The sequence below is a fragment of the Manis pentadactyla genome, chromosome 17, assembly GCF_030020395.1.
Source record: "Manis pentadactyla isolate mManPen7 chromosome 17, mManPen7.hap1, whole genome shotgun sequence".
Lineage (NCBI taxonomy): Eukaryota > Metazoa > Chordata > Mammalia > Pholidota > Manidae > Manis > Manis pentadactyla.
In genome coordinates, this window is record NC_080035.1 from 57,536,952 (window position 1) to 57,557,498 (window position 20,547).

General features: G+C 39.0%; 1 protein-coding gene across 2 annotated transcripts in view; it reads left to right on the plus strand.

Annotated features, from left to right (window-relative positions):
- ITGBL1 (integrin subunit beta like 1) overlaps positions 1 to 20,547 on the plus strand; it is a 220,713-nt gene that overhangs the window by 80,208 nt on the left and 119,958 nt on the right. For both annotated transcript variants that reach the window (XM_057494564.1, XM_036893712.2), the window contains exons 3-5: positions 2,329 to 2,475; positions 10,016 to 10,138; positions 13,889 to 14,029. In XM_057494564.1, coding sequence (XP_057350547.1) covers positions 2,329 to 2,475; positions 10,016 to 10,138; positions 13,889 to 14,029 — 411 coding nt within the window. The remainder of the gene's footprint in view (positions 1 to 2,328; positions 2,476 to 10,015; positions 10,139 to 13,888; positions 14,030 to 20,547) is intronic.

Below are 20,547 nucleotides of genomic sequence, written 5' to 3' on the forward strand. Positions count from 1 at the left end.
TATCATCTGTACGTTTTCATTATTTTCCCATTTAAGAAAATCTCCCTTTTAAAAATCTTAACCTTTGGCCCACATACCATTACCCATCTCTGTTATGTATATCTTAGATTACAGTCTAAGATGTCCCAAACAATATAAAAGAAGCATTGAGTGTTCTTGTATTCTAGCTTTAGCAGATCATTACTATCACATTTCCTTATCTTCTAAGTCATTTCTATTTTCTTTGTTGTCAAGATGAAGTCTTTTTATTGGAATGAACCATGAGAAATAGCAGATATTATAAAAATGGCAATCTTATGTGGTTCACCCTAATACACTACTATTAAAGAATCATTATAGTTACCATGACACTTCATTTACCAAAAGACGCTTAACCACTTCAAGAATTTGGTTTAATATTTTTATAAATAGCCTGGATGGTTGGCAGGAGAGAACACTTATGCTTGTAAATGATACCAAGTTGGCCGAGACTGATAATATCAGATAAGGCCAAATAGGAATAGAAAATAATAGAATCAGTTTGAAAAAGTAATGTGCACTGGATAAAATGAATTGCAGCTAGGGTTCATGGAAGGTTGTGTTTGTAAAATGGGATGATTAATCTGAAAATTGCAACAGGAATAGAAACATTGTCATGGACTGGGCCACATGCAGAGGAGCTTTAATGTCATATACAACCACAGATTCAGGAGCTGCAGAACAGGCTCAAATGGGGCACTTCTGAGCCATCCATTCTGACAGGCCATCTGGACCTCATCATGTAAGGTTTGGCTGCTACACTGAATGACTGATTGGCACCAGATCAATGATTCCATTCCACTGTGGGCTATAAATTTCAGGCATTAAGACATAATATTATTCTCTTGAGTAATATAAGAATATTATCCCTGCAACCCATTCAAATTCTGCTCACCTTTCAAGGGTCAGTTAAAGGAGAAATCCAGAAAGTTTCTCCTCTCTTATCTCTACAGGTTTTAGGCTATACTGATCAACTTAACATAAGGTCTGACAAACATTTCGTGCTGAAGAGAACTCTTCTTTGTGTATCAGCCTCAACTTTGAAGTTTGTAACTTCTTTGAGGCAAGGGCCAAGGGTTGTATGTATTTTGAATTTTGCTGTGACTAATACGTAGTCAGTAAAATCTTTAGTAGACTTGATCAAGCAGGACTTAATTAATGATCAGAACAATGCAAAAGAGCACAATGTCGATTTGAGAGCATGAAAAGTTGAGGAATTTCTGTGGAGGTAGTTGAATGTAACTCTTTTCCTTTTGATTCTTGAGCCAAATTTCTTCATTAAGCAACAAAATACATATTTATTTTTCATGTCAGTCCTATCTAAGGTGGTATTTAGTATATCCATAAAATTATATTACAAACTAAATTCAAATAAGTATGTGACTGATGTTTAGTTTAGTGGAGTTTTTTGTAAGATCCATTACTCAGTTGGTAGTTTTATGTGTTATAAAATGTAGTTAAATGGAAGTAAGTTTATTGGGCTTTTGTGCTGAATGTGGAGGTACTAGGTTTGTTTTTAGTGCTGAATTTTCTGATCATGTGGTTTATTAGACTTCTGGCTTATTATCTTGCCTAATTTCTCTATAAATTAACTTAATATTTTTACAATTATTTATCAATGTTGATTATCAAAATAAAATTCACATACTCCATTATACTGCATATAAATATCACTATTCCTCAATATATGTATTTGAATATATTATAGCTCAATCCTGAACTAATGTCACCCTTAAGACTTTTAGTTCGGTTGGGGAGGAAGAATTTTCCTGTATCCCTTAAGGTTATAGGTGGTCCAAGAATCAGATTGACACAGACAGATTGACAGGAGAAAAAACAGAACTTCTGTTACATACACAGGGAGGACCCATCATGACATGGAGACCCAAAAAAATGAAGCAAGGCATGCAGATTTTATACATTTTAGACAAAGAAACATAAATCTGTGTGGAACCCACAGGACAAAGAAATGTAATTCCACACAGAATTTAGGCTGGGATAATGAATTAGTAAGAAGTCACAAGACGTCCATGCAGGCTTCTTTGGCCGTGAGTGCCCCCTCTCTGACGATAAGGATGGCTCTCTGCCTCCTGGTGCAGGGAGGGCATCTTTTCCAGAGAGACTGAATTTCTGGTTTCAAGGTACGTGGGACAGAGGTGGGTCAGAGAATCCCTCCAGTTTCTGCTGTTTCTCCCGTCAGTTTAACTCAGTTACCAATATGCCGCACTGCGGGGGCAGCCTGCCCTTGGGCCCTACTGTTACACTAACTGTTTCCTTTGGAAATCTAACTGGATGCTGTTAAATTCTCAGGCCATGGTAAGTGTGACTGTGGCAAATGCACGTGTGATGAAGGGTGGTCCGGGGATGCGTGCCAGTACCCAACCAACTGTGACCTGACCAGGAGAAAAAGCCACCAGATGTGCAAGAATTCTCAAGATATCATCTGCTCTAATGCCGGTAAGAAGCCTATCCTAGGATAATTCTTACAGGAAAAAAGTCAAATGTTGGTTTTCAAAGGAAATATGTGGGTGTCGAGAAAGTTGAACCTCTGAGTGAGACTGCTTTTGAATGTATTTTTTAGAAATGAAATTCAGATAAATCAATAGGAAAAATATGTCATCTTGCTGAGACTGGCAAGTCTGATCCTCTCCAGCTGTTCCGAATGCCTCCTGCAAGCAGGATATTCCCTGGAAACGACACCCCAACAATGTTTTAGGCAAATTGTGAGCCATGATTTTGAATGCTGGATTAAATCTTTTAAAAAGGGTTTATTTAAACTGACTTAATTATTTTCGGTTTCAGATCAAGGGTGCTTTGAATTCTACCTTAGCATCAAATAGAACCAAACCTTTTAAATTTGATAGACATTTCAGAGGCATTGTATGTGAAACTCATTGAAGAATAGAGTGACAGTAAGATTTTTTGTTTGGGCAAAATATTTTTGTAGCTCAAAAAATTCATTTTAAAATGTTTTGTAAGAAATTTACAGAGAGGCTGTTAAAATTAATCACTGAGACAATACAAAACAACACAACCGTGGTTTGGGTTTCAGTGGTAGTTAGCAAGTGTTACCTTAATTAAAGACTTTTTAACATTTGGACTCTAGATGGATCCTCAGAAGTCAGCCTCTCTCAACCCTAGTTGAACTTGAGAATGCTCCTGTCCTATAGTAGAGGCTCTGATGCAATGGTGTTGGGGTGTGGTCTGGCCCATAGTGGGTTTTTAAGGTTATCCAGGTAATTCTTATGTGGTTCCAGGGGTTGTGAGCCATTGCTCTGCATATAAAGATGAGTATTTGGCAGCATGAATGAGTATCTTCCTCCTGAAGCTTGCGCTGTTGATAGGGTCCCTCTACAATCAGAGCTAGGATCTCTCCATAGTATTTGATTGAGATAAACTGCTGTGTAGACTAAGCGCAGCAACGGTTTTGCTAGTTGGTCTCAGTGCCATACCGAAAGCAAGGTGTAAGTGGATGGCTCAGGGACCATGACAGATGGCCTTGATTGGCAGGCCACTTTCTGTCGTCACTGACATTCTCCTAACCTCTCTCCAGCACTTAAATTTTTCCTTTCTTCTCAGTAGGATTTCTGTACCTCCAGTTCATATCACCCACCTCTCCACTCCAAACATTCTCTTTCTCCCTCGTCTTCCACCGTGAAATTCCATTTTGGTTCTTTGTTCTCCATTTTCAGATCTCTTTACTTATTATTTATTTTTCAAATCAGATCCAGGTTACTTTTTTTTTCTTTTTAATAATACCCGACAACCAAATAGGTCAATGAAATAGGGTTAGCTAGGGATCCAATAATGTTTTGACATTAAGGAATCTAAATATGTGATTTGCTGCATTAACGTATATTAAGGAAGAAAATTTACAGAATTGTTTCAGTGGATAATAAAACATACTTGATGAGATAGAAAACATATTTCTAGGATTTTGGTACCTCTTGTGTTGTTAGCACTGAGATGGTACTTTTACGTAATCTGCCATCCATTTTGAGTGTCGTCAGAGGACCAGTGGGATCCTCCATGGCAGCCCTCGCCCTGTACAGGATGCAGCCCAAGGGGTGTTAACCTTCGTTGTCATCTGTCTTCAGCATCCTTTAATCTGGAACTATTTCCAGATGATGCCCTTATAGCACTGGAGCTTTTGAAGAAACTTATCCCCAACCTTTTTGTTTTTAATAGAATGTAACTCATTTTGGGGCTTGTCTGATGTGTACTCATGCTTAGCTTCATGTTATACATTCTTCGCTGAAACACTAGACGGTTTTCTGTCCTCAGGGTGTGTCCTCTGGAGGTACCTCACATCCGTCCGCTGTCACTGGTGAGGTTCGTTCTGATCGCCTTTTCAAGGTGCTGTCTGCAGTCTCAGCTCTGTGAATACCGAATTTACTTTTGTAACTGTTAAAGAACTAAAATTTGATTGAAGATCTAATCAGCTTTAATAAGCAGTTCCTGAATTGGGCAGCATCCCTCGTACTGTCAGGGAGATGCTCCCTCTGAGGAGTTGCACAGAATGGAAGGTTTTACAGGCAGGAGGGTGGGGCAAGGAAGTTACTAGCAAATAGAAGGAAAGGACTGTTCCCTGTTTCAGGCCAGGACAGCTCCCTTTTGTGGGGAAGGAACAGCAGGGTTTTATCATGCAGTTTACTCACTCAGTGCTGATCAGGAAATTTCAGGTTCATTGTTAAAACGTCACATTTTGGAGATGGGTTGAAAATGTAAGTATTGGTGTGTGGTCCAGGGGCCAAATAACTCCATTTTGGGCTTTTAGTTCTTTTTTTACACAAATGAACAGTCTGTGGGGAAGCACTTTGAAATCATAAAATATCCCATCCCCACCAGGATTACCTCAGATTGGCCATACACTGATGACTCCCGCCTGATTCAGTGATTATAATGATGACTGCAGAATGACGATTTCCAAACCCCAACACCCCCTCCTTAGTTCCCCGTCGGCACTCGACATTCTACCACAAATAGGAGTCTTCTCTGATCTACCACCTGATATTTCATTTACTTAGCAATTTATTATCCATCTAGGATCCCAATTACTATTATTTCAATGGTTGATTATTCATTACTATAATGATTTATTCTGGTGCTCAGATTATCCCCGATTCGTCTACTGGAGCCCCTTCAAATTGGCTTCTCTGCCCTGTGACATGCCCCCATTGCTTTGGTTTGTTTTAACAACTCTTTCCGGCAGAACAAAATACTCTGGAGTCATGTTGTACCTGCCCTACCATAGCTTTGGAATCTACCATTTCTCCAAAGAGCCCCTGATTCCTTGTAGTGAAGAATAGTATTAAAATAAAAATTGTGAGCACCAGGGAAGTTTATTTCTACTGGGGTGTATCAGCTTCTTGGCTTTTTCTTCTAGCAGGTTATAAATACACACATGAATATATCCATATGCACAAAAGCACATGCACCCCTGCATGTATATATGTATATACATACTTACACATGTTCCAGAAGTCATGAGTTCACACCAACACATCCAACTCCAGCCCATCCCCACAAGGTAATTTCTTGTTTTTCCCCTTCCACATTTGCATGTGTTGTCTTCTGCAGTGAGGTCTCTGGCTCCCAACATCCACACATTCCCTCCTTTGCTCAGTCCTGTACTACATCTGAAACTGGTTTTAGAATTGTTGCATGCATTCCACTATGCAGAATAAATCTGCCAAAAAAAGATCTCAGGATTTGTTTGGAATCCACCCCCTCCAGTTTCACCCTATTCCAGTCTTGCCCAGGATTGGGGTATATAATCTTGGCTATATTTATTTGTTACTTGGCCTTTTTTCTTTTTCTCCCTGTTTAGTGCAGTTATGATATTTGAAATACAGTTGAGCTTATTTATTTCAGTTTTAGGGTTTTTCCTCCTTCCCATCCTTATTGATTTCATGTTATTTTACAATATGTAGAATATTAACATGCTTCAAAGTCTAAGCTCTGTAAAAAGGCATGCTCATGAGTCATCATTCCCTGCCTTCAACCTTCCATTCTGTTTCTTCTCACCTATGATAGGTAACCCGCTTTACTGCTTTCTCTTTAGTTGTGTGTTTGTTTATTTCTTCTAAAGATAAATAGATACATATATGTGTTACTATTTTTTGGTTTTCATTTTTTCCCCAACACAAGGGTGGCTGCACTGTATGCTCTTTGGTACTCTGCCTTTGCCACTCAACATTATCTCCTGCAATCCACTCCATGTCAGTACATAGAAATCTTCCTCATTCTTTCTTCAGATGCATAGGACTCAATTCTATACTGGTGACATAATTTATTTAATAATCTCCTAGGCTTGTACATCTAGGCAGTTTCCAATATTTTGAAACCACAAATATTAGCACATGGAGTAAATTGGCTCATATATATATATATATATATTTTTTTTCATATATTTTGTGTATACTTTTCATGTATTTGAAGTATATCTTCAGGGTAAATTACTAGAAGTGAGATAGCTGGGCCAGAAGGAAAGTTCATACCCAGAGTTGCATTTAACCTTGTTTCCTCTTACTCCCCACTCATTATCTGAGCCTTTCAGGCTTGCTCTGGCAATCTCATTCTCACACGTCTTTCTTTTAATGTCTATTCCTCCAGCCTCATTCAGGACCATACCTCTGAAACTGCATCAATCCGTGAGTTCTCTCTGCTCATCTTTTCTCTTCATATCCCAGTTTGGTCTGCTAGAAGCAGCCTGGGGCAGAAGGGGAAGGGGGTACATGGAGTGGGGTGTAAGACTGAAGGGCAGGATGAGATGGAACTGGGGACCAAAGGGGTTCTGGAAGTTGGCTCTGTAGGGGTGCAGAAAGGCAAGGCTCTGTCCCCACTGCACAGGAATGCGTATAAGGCTGGTGTTCAAGACTGAGAAGTTATCCTAGAGAGAGACAGCTATATTAGTCAGAATGAAGTCAGAGCTAAAATAATCCCGCACAAAGCAGAAGACCGATCCTGGAGACTGAGTTAATTGGCAACCAAGAAAGAGAAGCAGTGTCACGTGGCATGAACACAGGAGTCTGGCACCTCTGCTGGGCTTCCATATGCCGTATCTTGGAGCCTTGGTTGTGAATTCTACTTGAAGGGTGAGGCAGGAAGTCTCTGAGATGTTGTCAACTCCCCACATCAGCCAGGAGTGGTTGGGATGTTTGGATGGGGGTGAGTCTGCCTGTCGGGGGGTGTCAGTGAGAAATTGTAGAATTCAGAGGCTGAGGCTGTGCCATCCTGTCTTTCCTGAAAACAACGACTGCATACACAGCGCTAAGTCGCACCTTCCTCCCAAACCATGAAAAGCTCCAGCAGATTCCAACAGATGACTTCTAAGAGCTGTAGCCAATATCCGTGACCCTCTACTATCTGCCTTCAACCTACTCTTCTCTCCAAACTCAAGCCAGACTCTTCACTGTTCTTGAATTGTCCATCCTGTTCCTTCGCCCGGGCTCTTGCCCCAACATTGCGATTCTTTTCTCCATCTCCATTTGTTGAAATCCTAGCCGGCTCCAGAACTGTGCCTTTCCTCCCCCACACCCCCAGGCTGAGATTTATGCTTTCTACAGAGCGTTTGTCACAAATCTGTTGCAAATGCCTTTGCATCATCTGGTTTCATATATATATATAAAAATCATCTATCCTCTAGCTCTTTCTTCTGGCCTATGATTTACTTAGTTTTAATTTTATTCATCTAATTCTCACCTATAGCATCTAGCACTTTTCCAATAATAGAATACACAACAAGAAACTTCAGTGAATGGGTTTGCAGATGGTTCAAAGACAGCATGAATAAATGTGAAAATGTAAAGGAAGAGCGATAATTAGAGTAAAGAATGAGATGAGACAATACCATGAATTATAGTATTAGATTTGAAGTGGACTTTGATAAATTGAAATCGTTTTTAGGAAAAAAAAACACAAGAAAATGAAGTTTAATAAGAGTAAAATTCACATGAGTATTCTCAAGGAAGAAAAATAATAAGCTCAAATTCTACAAAATCACATTAATATGTGAATGTGAGAGGACAAACTCTCACAGATAATAGCAAATCACAAAGACCTGGGTCACAGAACGGTGTCGAGAGTATGAAAACAGGACATTGTGGAGCCTGTGAGTATGAAGTGAATCTGGAAGAAAATGTCCTGGAGTGTGACTTCTCTCCCTGATACCTAATAGGAGAAGAACCCAAAGGTCTCTGAAAGCCTACCGTGTACTAGATATACAAGCATTTTTAGAAAGATAACTGGGTAATATATTTATCACTCAGTGCTTGCAGCAGCTCTGTGAAGTAGAAATTATTCACAGATTAGGAATCTGAGAGTTAGAGATAAAAGTAATGACCTCAAAAATATATAGCTAGTTGGGATTAAAACCTGGATTTGGCTACAAATGTACCTTACTCTTCAATCTGTGCTCTTTCTAATACACCTCATACAGAATTGCCCATATCCAGCAGCTCCACTCAAATGTCAGTATCTTTGATTCCTCCCTGTCTTTACTCCTCATCCTAAGCACTCTATTCTTTGTCCTGAAAATATCCAGGTGTATTTGCTTCTTTCTACAGCCCATGTCATTACCCTGGTCAGCCTCAGCCTTCTCTCCTTCAAATATAATAACATTTCCTCATGTCCACTTTTGCCTCATTTCTGCTCATTTGCCATATGACAACCAGAGTAATCTGGTAAAAATGTGCACCTGGTCACATGACTGTCTTGCTGTATCTATGGCTCTCTGTTATTCTTGGGTTAAAGTTGTCCATCTTTAACGTGACCTATTAGACTTCTGTAAACTGCATGTTCTGCTCCTTATTCATTTATTACCACTTTCCACATTATTTCTAATATGCTAGCCCTCTTTGATTTTTTTTCTCTTATTTCCTCTCTTTCTACAGAGCCCTTATTGCTGCTCTTGCTGGGGGTGGGCCTCTGCCATCTCACTTATCTTGGCTGTTACTTCTGCTTGGCTTACAGCTCTCAGCTTAGGGGCTACTTTCCCAGGGACTCTATCTCTGACCCCCAGGTCCCAGTTAAATCCTCTCTGTGTGCTTCTGCAACACTTTGCTTTCCTCCATCTATTTTATCACATTGGCTTTTACTCATATAAAACTCTAAGTGGGAGATGGTGGCTGACTTGATCGCTGTTGCACTTCCGGAATGTAGAATAGCATCTGGTGAACGGTGAAGTCCCAAGTACATACATGTTGATCGCTGTAATGATCAATTAAAAATTGAAAGTACATATTAAAAAGGAAGTTCCTCAAGTGGACCTCTCAATACCATTAGAATGCTGTTTTGCTGTCAGTGAAATCACTCCTGGGGGTTGTAGCCCAGTCCTCACACTTGGCTGAGTATGACTGCCGGGCCTCTGTGGTCACTGTGAGCTGCCCTGGGGTTCCGGTGAGGCCCCAGGACTCTATGCTTGAGAAAATCCACTCTGATCCATTGTCATAAGGACATATATATCAGTCTAACACTGTGGAGGTGAAATTATTAGGGAGACCTAAGTTTTTAATTTATGAATTTGCTAATGAATTCCACAAATATTTATTATATAAATAGTATGCTCAAATATGTGCAAAGCTTTAAATAAATACTGGTGAGGAAGATAAGCAAGATTACTTCCCTCATAAAGCTTAGGATTTTCTGCCTTACTTCACTTCAAATTCAGGTGTAATCAGAAGATACTCATTCATGCTTTGGTTGGATGGACATGGATAAGGTATCTGTGTACTTGGGGAGGTCAAATTTATATTCATGGAATTATTAGAGGTCAATCATAGTGGCTATGTGGTATGAAAAATAATTGCTGTACTTAAAATAATCTTGAGACATAATGCTGTTATCTTAGCTCATCATACCCACAGTGATACATGATTAGAATATTAAACTGCTTTAAATTGTCTATATCATTGAAAGCAATAGGTTAAAAACTCATTATCATATGCATTATTATATGCATTTAACAAATAATTTTTGCTTTGTTTTGATGGTGCAGGTACATGTCACTGTGGCAGGTGTAAGTGTGATAATTCAGATGGAAATGGACTTGTTTATGGTAAATTTTGTGAGTGTGATGATAGAGAATGCATAGATGATGAAACGGAAGAGATATGTGGAGGTATGTATACTAACTGCAGAAATTAATATAAGTACTTGATTTTTAAAAACTGTTTCATTGCACTTTTATCTCTCTGTAAAATTTCTATACTGTTCATTAATTTAATCTGAACCTATGTTTGGAAAACACTTCACATAAAGAGAGGTAGACCAAATCATTCAGAGTAGACTGGTACTTCTTAGATGCAAAATCAGATTGTTCCTGGTGGAGAGCCAGGTTGTCATGGCAATAGCCAGCTGATGTTGGCTGAAGTTAGTTCTAGTTGGACTAGTTCTGAAGTTGTCCTAGTTGGACTCCATTTTCTCTCTCACCTTTGTCACTTTTATTCTGTCCCTTTTTCCTCAATCTCTCAATTGCATGTTCTAATTTCATTCTCTTTCCCTTTCAAAACCATTGCCTTTAAATGGTCTGTGTCCAACTAGGGACATTAAAGGCCAATAGAATTATTAGCCTAGAATCCATCCCTCCCGCCACATACTTGGGTAACATTTATCATAGTCCTTATGTGCCACCATTCCCCAGTCCATCTTCCTGTTGCACCAGCTGTAGCATGTGCCAGGCTTACTGGTGCCAAGCATTGCTGTAAGTACTTCATGGGCATTAGACAGCCTACCCAGGTCATTCCAGCATTTATAGTGGAATTTAGACTCACGTCTGGCTGACACCAGAGACTGTGCTCTTGACTGTTCACCATGGAGAAGTGCCCCAGTGCCCTGGAGTTTGGAGCTCCATGATGAGAGCCCATGTCGCCCCCTTACCTATGGGCAAGCCTCTCCCAGTCTCTGTTTGCAGCGGTGGCTGGCCCAGGGAGGGAAGTGGAGAGCGGCCAGAATCCCCTATGTCTCGGTAAACTCTTCTCAGCTGTTTTAAATGTTTTACCCTGAGAAATGGCCTCATATTTCTGTCAGTAAACAATTGCTTATTTTGTTAATCTCTGACAAGATTCTAATTCATGGAACCGTATCCTGCACATGGAATGGGTAATTTCAGAAGAGTATTTTCCTTGGAAAGATCAGGGGTAAATGGGGCAAGGAGGAACCAGAGGGCCATAGAGAAAGTGTCGTAGATGAGCTGTCCCTTCATCACAAAAACAAGTTGTCGTTTCAGCTCCTGTGGCCGCCCAGATACCCTCTTCTACTTCTGCTTGGTGCTTTGCCTATGGTTCCCTTGCTGTACAATCCACCAGGATAAAACAAACACAAAAACCTTCATTTTTCAAGCCAGTGACCTAAGCTAGATGCTGCTCAGACAATTCCGCTGGAGGGCTCAGTTCAAAATGATTAGAACAATTAGATAAATCCACCCACAAATATTATGTATTTGTCCTCCTGATGTTTCATTTCCAATTAACGGAGATCAAAAGAGAGGAAGGCCGCTGGGGCCAGTGTATCCTATGCACAGTCCCCAAAGCAAAGTCTGTTTGCATGTGTAAATAGAGACATTTAACTTGAAACACACAATAGGAGATGTTTAATTCTCACCCTTTTCACCTATTATTTCCATTTGTTTGAGGCTTAAGCAATTTCTTGGTGCAAAGCCTCTGCCCGCAGACACTAGAACCCCAGGAAATGTCCTGGGGAAAGGGGGTGACATCGACCAGGATTGTATGTCTTCCCTTGTGTCATTCATATGGAACCAGTCTGTTGAGAAGTGATGCTGTTGCCCAAAAGGGAAGCAATCCAAAAGGAGACACTCTTGCTCCATCAGTTTACACAAAGCAAAGTATGTTGTTTATTGTCTGGAATGCGTACTGTCCTGAGGCTTATATTTTAATTATCCAATATCTTGGTATAATATTTTCATTTGGGTTGTGAGGATATGTGCTTAATTTTCCATATCTGCATACCAGTAGAGTGTTACATGATTTTTCTTCCCTACTCACCTGTCTCTCGATTCAATACTGAATCAGTGTTTCAATACTCAACCCTAATTCAATACTGAATTTAAAAAAATAGACAAAGAATTTGGGTGTGGAGAATGTAGATTTATGATCATTTGTTAATATCATGGTGATCTTTATCTAGATAGCACCTAACATTAATTTCTTGAAATTGCAGAGGAAATAAATTCTTGAAGTTTCCTGAAACTTCAGAGGAAATCAGTTCTAGCTAAAGAAGTTAACTAAGTCTTAAAAAAATACCCTGACTCCTAGGAAAAGGTTTCAGGACACAGTTGTCTTGCTTTTTTTCTAGGGTAATCCTCACATTCCTGAGGCTGTGATACAGTGCTGGAGTGTGATATTTTGTTTGTGTGTGCATGTAGGGATATTTTTAAGTTCATAAATAAACTATACAGCTTTTATATTTTATTACTGATGAAATCATTTGATAACCTTTATTCTACATTTGCTTCAGTGAACAAATTAAAATTAAAATTTGTTGTAGGGATGATCACTGTCTCTTAGGTCGGGGAGAGGTTTTGTGTGGGCACTCCAATACGGCACATTTAGTCAGAAAACATGGCATTATGTGATTGGGTTGCTGTCTCTCACTCTGTACCTCATTACAGCGCGCTGTTGTCTTCACTGGTCGCACTACTCTCTTTGTCCCTCTGATGAATGACTGCTTGAAGGAAGTCTCATCTCATGGACAACAATAGGATAGGAGACCAGAATATTCTACTGTATTTCCACCTTTTTATGTTGAGTTTCACAGACCCTACAGATGCCATTACCATTGTCCAGAAATGCCATAGTGTTTAGAAAGAAAAATAGCCTCACAATTTCCTGTGGGCCCTCTGGGATTGTGGCTGTGGGAGAAGGGAAAAGGAAGAACAAAACCGTTAGCCATAGACTCTGGTAAAACATACATTCCTATAAAACAGGAAGAAAAGACCATAAAACAAAATTCAGCATGACCCTGGTTTTCATCATATGTACAAGAATAAAAACGTACGGACATTTGCGGTTGGGTGGCATAACTACAGAAAGGGAGGATGTGCTTTTGAGGTAGCTAGAATGGCCGGCCATCTTTTGGGAATTTGCTAGCTAAGGATGCAAGAAGGGAAGGGGGGACAGTTCATTGCAGGCTGCTTGGACGTAAGTACAAATGAGCCAGGTAGTGATTTCACAAGCGGTGGGAGCTGAAGGGGTGTCATGGCTTCTGGACACAAAACAGTGGGGTGCCCTTATTTATCATCTGTGTCCCCTTGACAAATAGAAGAGGAATTTGATTGTGAGACAAAAGATTCACAATGGTTTATTGGTCTAAATGAGCACTAAAGACTGATTTAGCTGAAAACCTTTTTCCACATGGTGGAACACAACAGCTTGTAGGACACAGTTGAGTGGAAAGATGAAATATTTTCTCTGGTTTATGAAATGGTTCCATCATTTATAATGTGCATCCAAGTGAATATGCACTATTGGTTCCTTAATAGTTGATTTCAAATGAAATACTTTAATAACTAATTCAAGAGATTCCCTTAGAGTGAATGCTTGCATACATTTGAGTTTGGAAGGTAATAGACTCCCACAGTCTTTTGGGTCGTTCCTTGAAAATTCTTTCATTTTAATCAGCTACCTGGCTAAGATAACTTAGAGGATAGCTTGCTTTATGTGTATAATTATGAAGGTATAGGCACAACTATGATGTTTCGGGGACAAACTATATAATTGGATTATTTTAAGCAAGGACTGTGGAGCGGATATATTATTTCCAAAGGCAAAAATGATCACAAAGAGGTAGAAAGTTAATTTTGCATTTTAAAGTTGCTTTTTTCCTCACTGTGTAAAATTCGTTTTGGGTAAAGGCCATGGAAAGTGTTACTGTGGAAACTGTTACTGCGAGGCTGGTTGGCATGGAGATAAATGTGAATTCCAGTGCGATATCACCCCCTGGGAGAGCAAGAGGAGATGCACATCTCCAGAAGGCAGAATCTGCAGTAACAGAGGTGTGTCATTCATACACGTTAATACGTAATTGGGAGGAAAACAAAGCTCTTAATTGCTGACACTCTTTTCTCTGCATTTCCTTCAGTGTGGGAGGAAGTCGCCTTTTATAGTGTTTGACTTTGATGAAATCAACATTTACTATATGAACAATCTTCTCTTTCTTATTTTTTATTGAGTAGGAAGCAGAAAGATAAGCTTCACTGAACAAATAGTTAACATAGGGACTATAATTTCTTTGGCGGCTGTCCAGAAATAGCACAGTACAGCTGAAAGGCAATTCTTATATATACTTCTGTTAAATGTCTCTTGACTAACAAAACTGTCTCCATCATGAGCATCTAATTATCCAGAGAGTATTAAAAAAAACTCTCTTGTCTTAATTATGAGTAAATTGAAAGCTTGGTTGCCATACAGAATTGATAGGAGTCATTTAACTTTTATACGCAATAATAAAAAATGTGATAGCGAACACAGCAAATATAGAAGAAAGTGTGTATCAAATAGCCATATAAAATTCAAACTGACTTTAAACATGAATTTTAAAGTTGTATTAGTATGGCTAAGGTATGATTTAGTGTGTGTTCTTGATGTCAAATTAGTTTTAAACACTTCTAACAAATCCTTGAAAATACTTGTTTATGCATAGAGAAAGGAATATTCTTGCCACATTTTCACCTCTGCCAATATGACATCCCAGATAATTGCAACTCAGTGTTGTTTTAGTTTTTCCCACCCTTGTCCCTTAGCAGTAGTAGTTTGGTAAATATGTTTCATTTTTATTAATCATTGTTACTTCTTTACAAATGTTCCCATTGCTGTTCTTTGACTGTATCTATTTTGCTTTAAGCATATTTGTCCTTTAAATGTCCTTTAAATATTGTTTATATTTGTGAAGTGGCTTTTTGTCTTGTGTGTACATACATGTATATATACATGTATGTACACACACACCCATGTATGACTATCTGCTCCAGCTTTTTTAGTCTTCATGTTTTGCTCCCAAGCAAAGTTTTAGACTTTTTTTGTAGGTAAATCTTTCTTTTTCCTTTCAGTTATTTGTTTTACGGATTTTGAATGGAAAGGATTTATTTCATATTTAATGGTGTTATATTCTTAAATCCTGTGTCTAACTGGAGTCTACTTTGTTGTAAGACATCAGAAGGGGGTTTAACTTTACTTTTCCCCCAAATGATTAGCTGTTTGCCCTACAGATGATTATTGATAATCCACACAAAGTAAATATGATCTACAACTGAACACTTATCCTATGCAAATCTCCAAATGACCAAAGTTATAGTTTCTACTTGTTCCCCAGCATCCTCTAAACCTGAGCTCATCCCCTCTAGCAAACGTTATTCTGTGTCTTCCTTAACATTCACTTTCTGTTCCAGTGATGCAGAACTCCCAAGATCCTTCTCTGCTTCTTGCTTTCTTGACTTTCCTTGAATCGTTCTACCTAACAACCAGTCCTAGAACATTTCTCCTGCGCTCTGCATCATCTACCCTAATTACATCAGCCCACACTGATTTCCCCTTCTTCAACCTCTTTTTTTTTTAAATAATTATTTTTTATTGAAGGGTAGTTGACACACAGTATTACATTACATGAGTTTCAAGTGTACAACACAGTGGTAGAACATTTATATACATAATTCTAGGTTCCAGCTATCACCCTACCAGGCTGTTACAATATCTTGACTATATTCCTTATGCTATACCTTACATCCCGGTTACTAATTTATTTTACCATTGGAAGTCTGTCCTTTTTTTTTTTTTTTTTTTTTGTGAGGGCATCTCTCATATTTATTGATCAAATGGTTGTTAACGACAATAAAATTCTGTATAGGGGAGTCAATGCTCAATGCACAATCATTAATCCACCCCAAGCCTAATTTTTGTCAGTCTCCAATCTTCTGAGGCATAACAAACAAGTTTTTACATGTAGAACAAATTCCTACATAATGAATAAGTTACATAGTGAACAGTACAAGGGCAGTCATCACAGAAACTTTCGGTTTTGCTCATGCATTATGAACTCTAAACAGTCAGTTCAAATATGAATACTCATTTGGTTTTTATACTTGATTTATATGTGGATACCACATTTCTCTCTTTATTATTATTATTTTTAATAAAATGCTGAAGTGGTAGGTAGATACAAGATAAAGGTAGAAAACATAGTTTAGTGTTGTAAGAGAGCAAATGTAGATGATCAGGTGTGTGCCTGACGACTATGTGTTAATCCAAGCTAGACCAGGGCAATAAAACATCCACGTATGCAGAAGATTTCTCTCAGAACGGGGGGGTGAGGTTCTAAGCCTCACCTCTGTTGATCCCCAATTTCTCACCTGATGGCCCCCCTGCGACTGTGCCTGTCTTAGGTTGTTCCTCCCTTGAGGAATCTTACCCGTCTCTGGCTAACCAGTCATCTTCCGGGGCCATACAGGGAAATGTGAAGTTGGTAAGTGAGAGAGAAGCCTTATTGTTTGAAAAAGTTAGCTTTTTACTTCTTTGCATATTTATGCCCTGTGGCTTCTATGCCCAGCATTTGTCTTGAGGTATCTTTACCACTTGGAAGAATTATGATACTCGGTAAATTTGATATGAGGCACGAATTCTATTTAAGGGTTGTAATTAGGAAGGAAGAAGAAAAGCTATAGAAGTAGCAGACGGAAGAAAACATGGGAAGATTGATTATTTCTTTGACATATCTTCTTGTAGAGTAACTTCAGCATGTATAGGTTTTAAGCTACTACTTAAATTGCACACACACATTAACATAATAGGAGTATAGTTACATAACCAAAGCATATCTGTAATTACCAGCCATCTCCAGTGAAACCAAGAAAACCAGTTAGGCACCTTAGGCATTTGTGAAAACTTATCTATGATATGGTGGATATTGTCCAACTGAACTTGAACAGTCTGAGAGAAATCAGACAAATTAAAACAACCCATTCCTGGGGACTGTTCACATGCCATATGTTCTTTTAACAGTAAATAGTTTGTAGTTGTAAGACTTTGGAGCGCTACAATTTGCACTTCTCCAAATACTTGGTTGAGTTCCAACAGTATAGATCCAGTCAAATTTTGTTGTTTTACTGTATGCACAGGCCAGCTTAGATATCTCCTTCCACATTCCCATGGCAAGTCCAGGAACTGGTGGGATGAGTGCATCTACAGCTGTAGCAGTGCGTGGATCTTTGTTGGGGTTTTTTGATGATCATCTTCTGGCATGAGTCTTCCAGAGAGTTCAGATGTTGGAAGTTCTTTTTCATATCGTATCTTAGTTCATTTTCGGGGTAGCCCAATTAGGCTTTGATCCTCTGTATAAACACAAACAGACCCTTTGCCTACACTTTTATATGCCCTTTATACCCTTGTGTAGAACTCGTTGGAGGTTACCACACAGGAACTGCCCATTTTTTTTTTTATTTTTTATTTTTTTGCTATCACTAATCTACACTTACATGATGAATATTATGTTTACTAGGCTCTCCCCTATACCAGGTCTCCCCTATAAACCCCTTTACAGTCACTGTCCATCAGCATAGCAAAATGTTGTAGAATCACTACTTGCCTTCTCTGTGTTGTACAGCCATCCCTTTTCTCCTACCCCCCCCATGCATGTTAATCTTAATACCCCCCTACTTCTCCCCCCCTTATCCCTCCCTACCCACCCATCCTCCCCAGTCCCTTTCCCTTTGGTACCTGTTAGTCCATTCTTGAGTTCTGTGATTCTGCTGCTGTTTTGTTCCTTCAGTTTTTCCTTTGTTCTTATATTCTACAGATAAGTGAAATCATTTGGTATTTCTCTTTCTCCGCTTGGCTTGTTTCACTGAGCATAATACCCTCCAGCTCCATCCATGTTGCTGCAAATGATTGGATTTGCCCTTTTCTTATGGCTGAGTAGTATTCCATTGTGTATATGTACCACATCTTCTTTATCCATTCATCTATCGATAGACATTTAGGTTGCTTCCAATTCTTGGCTATTGTAAATAGTGCTGCGATAAACATAGGGGTGCACTGATCTTTCTCATACTTGATTGCTGCATTCTTAGGGTAAATTCCTAGGAGTGCAATTCCTGGGTCAAATGGTAAGTCTGTTTTGAGCATTTTGATGTACCTCCATACTGCTTTCCACAATGGTTGAACAAGTTTACATTCCCACCAGCAGTGTAGGAGGGTTCCCCTTTTTCCACAGCCTCGCCAACATTTGTTGTTGTTTGTCTTTTGGATGGCAGCCATCCTTACTGGTGTGAGGTGATACCTCATTGTAGTTTTAATTTGCATTTCTCTGATAATTAGCGATGTGGAGCATCTTTTCATGTGTCTGTTGGCCATCTGTATTTCTTTTTTGGAGAACCGTCTGTTCAGTTCCTTTGCCCATTTTTTAATTGGGTTATTTGTTTTTTGTTTGTTGAGGCGTGAGAGCTCCTTATATATTCTGGACGTCAAGCCTTTATCGGATGTGTCATTTTCAAATATATTCTCCCATACTGTAGGGATCCTTCTTGTTCTATTGATGGTGTCTTTTGCTGTACAGAAGCTTTTCAGCTTAATGTAGTCCCACTTACTCATTTTTGCTGTTGTTTTCCTTGCCCGGGGAGATATGTTCAAGAAGAGGTCACTCATGTTTATGTCTAAGAGGTTTTTGCCTATGTTTTCTTCCAAGAGTTTAATGGTTTCATGGCTTACATTCAGGTCTTTGATCCATTTTGAGTTTACTTTTGTATATGGGGTTAGACAATGGTCCAGTTTCATTCTCCTACATGTAGCTTTCCAGTTTTGCCAGCACCACCTGTTGAAGAGACTGTCATTTCGCCATTGTATGTCCATGGCACCTTTATCAACTATTAATTGACCATATATGTCTGGGTTAATGTCTGGATTCTCTAGTCTGTTCCATTGGTCTGTGGCTCTGTTCTTGTGCCAGTACCAAATTGTCTTGATTACTATGGCTTTATAGTAGAGCTTGAAGTTGGGGAGTGAGATCCCCCCTACTTTATTCTTCTTTCTCAGGATTGCTTTGGCTATTCAGGGTCCTTGGTGTTTCCATATGAATTTTTGAATTATTTGTTCCAGTTCATTGAAGAATGTTGCTGGTAGTTTCATAGGGATTGCATCAAATCTGTATATTGCTTTGGGCAGGATGGCCATTTTCACGATATTAATTCTTCCTAGCCACGAGCATGGGATGAGTTTCCATCTGTTAGTGTCCCCTTTAATTTCTCTTAAGAGTGACTTGTAGTTTTCAGAGTATAAGTCTTTCACTTCTTTGGTTAGGTTTATTCCTAGGTATTTTATTTTTTTGGATGCAATTGTGAATGGAGTTGTTTTCCTGATTTCTCTTTCTGTTGGTTCATTGTTAGTATATAGGAAAGCCACAGATTTCTGTGTGTTGATTTTGTATCCTGCAACTTTGCTGTATTCCGATATCAGTTCTAGTAGTTTTGGGGTGGAGTCTTTAGGGTTTTTTATGTACAGTATCATGTCATCTGCAAATAGTGACAGTTTAACTTCTTCTTTACCAATCTGGATTCCTTGTATTTCTTTATTTTGTCTGATTGCCTTGGCTAGGACCTCCAGTACTATGTTAAATAACAGTGGGGAGAGTGGGCATCCCTGTCTAGTTCCCGATCTCAGCGGAAATGCTTTCAGCTTCTCGCTATTCAATATAATGTTGGCTGTGGGTTTTTCATAGATGGCCTTTATTATGTTGAGGTACTTGCCCTCTATTCCCATTTTGCTGAGAGTTTTTATCATGAATGGATGTTGAACTTTGTCAAGTGCTTTTTCAGCATCTATGGAGATGATCATGTGGTTTTCGCTTTTCTTTTTGTTGATGTGGTGGATGATGTTGATGGACTTTCGAAAGTTGTACCATCCTTGCATCCCTGGAATGAATCCCACTTGGTCATGGTGTATGATCCTTTTGATGTATTTTTGAATTCGGTTTGCTAGTATTTTGTTGAGTATTTTTGCATCTACGTTCATCAGGGATATTGGTCTGTAGTTTTCTTTTTTGGTGGGGTCTTTGCCTGGTTTTGTTATTAGGGTGATGTTAGCTTCATAGAATGAGTTTGGGAGTATCCCCTCCTCCTCTATTTTTTGGAAAACTTTAAAGAGAATGGGTATTATGTCTTCCCTGTATGTCTGATAAAATTCCGAGGTAAATCCATCTGGCCCGGGGGTTTTGTTCTTTGGTAGTTTTTTGATTACCTCTTCAATTTTGTTGCTGGTAATTGGTCTGTTTAGATTTTCTGTTTCTTCCTGGGTCAATCTTGGAAGGTTATATTTTTCTAGGAAGTTGTCCATTTCTCCTAGGTTTCCCAGCTTGTTAGCATATACGTTTTCATAGTACTCTCCAATAATTCTTTGCATTTCCATGGGGTCCGTCGTGATTTTTCCTTTCTCGTTTCTGATACTGTTGATTTTTGTTGACTCTCTTTTCTTCTTAATAAGTCTGGCTAGAAGCTTATCTATTTTGTTTATTTTCTCGAAGAACCAGCTC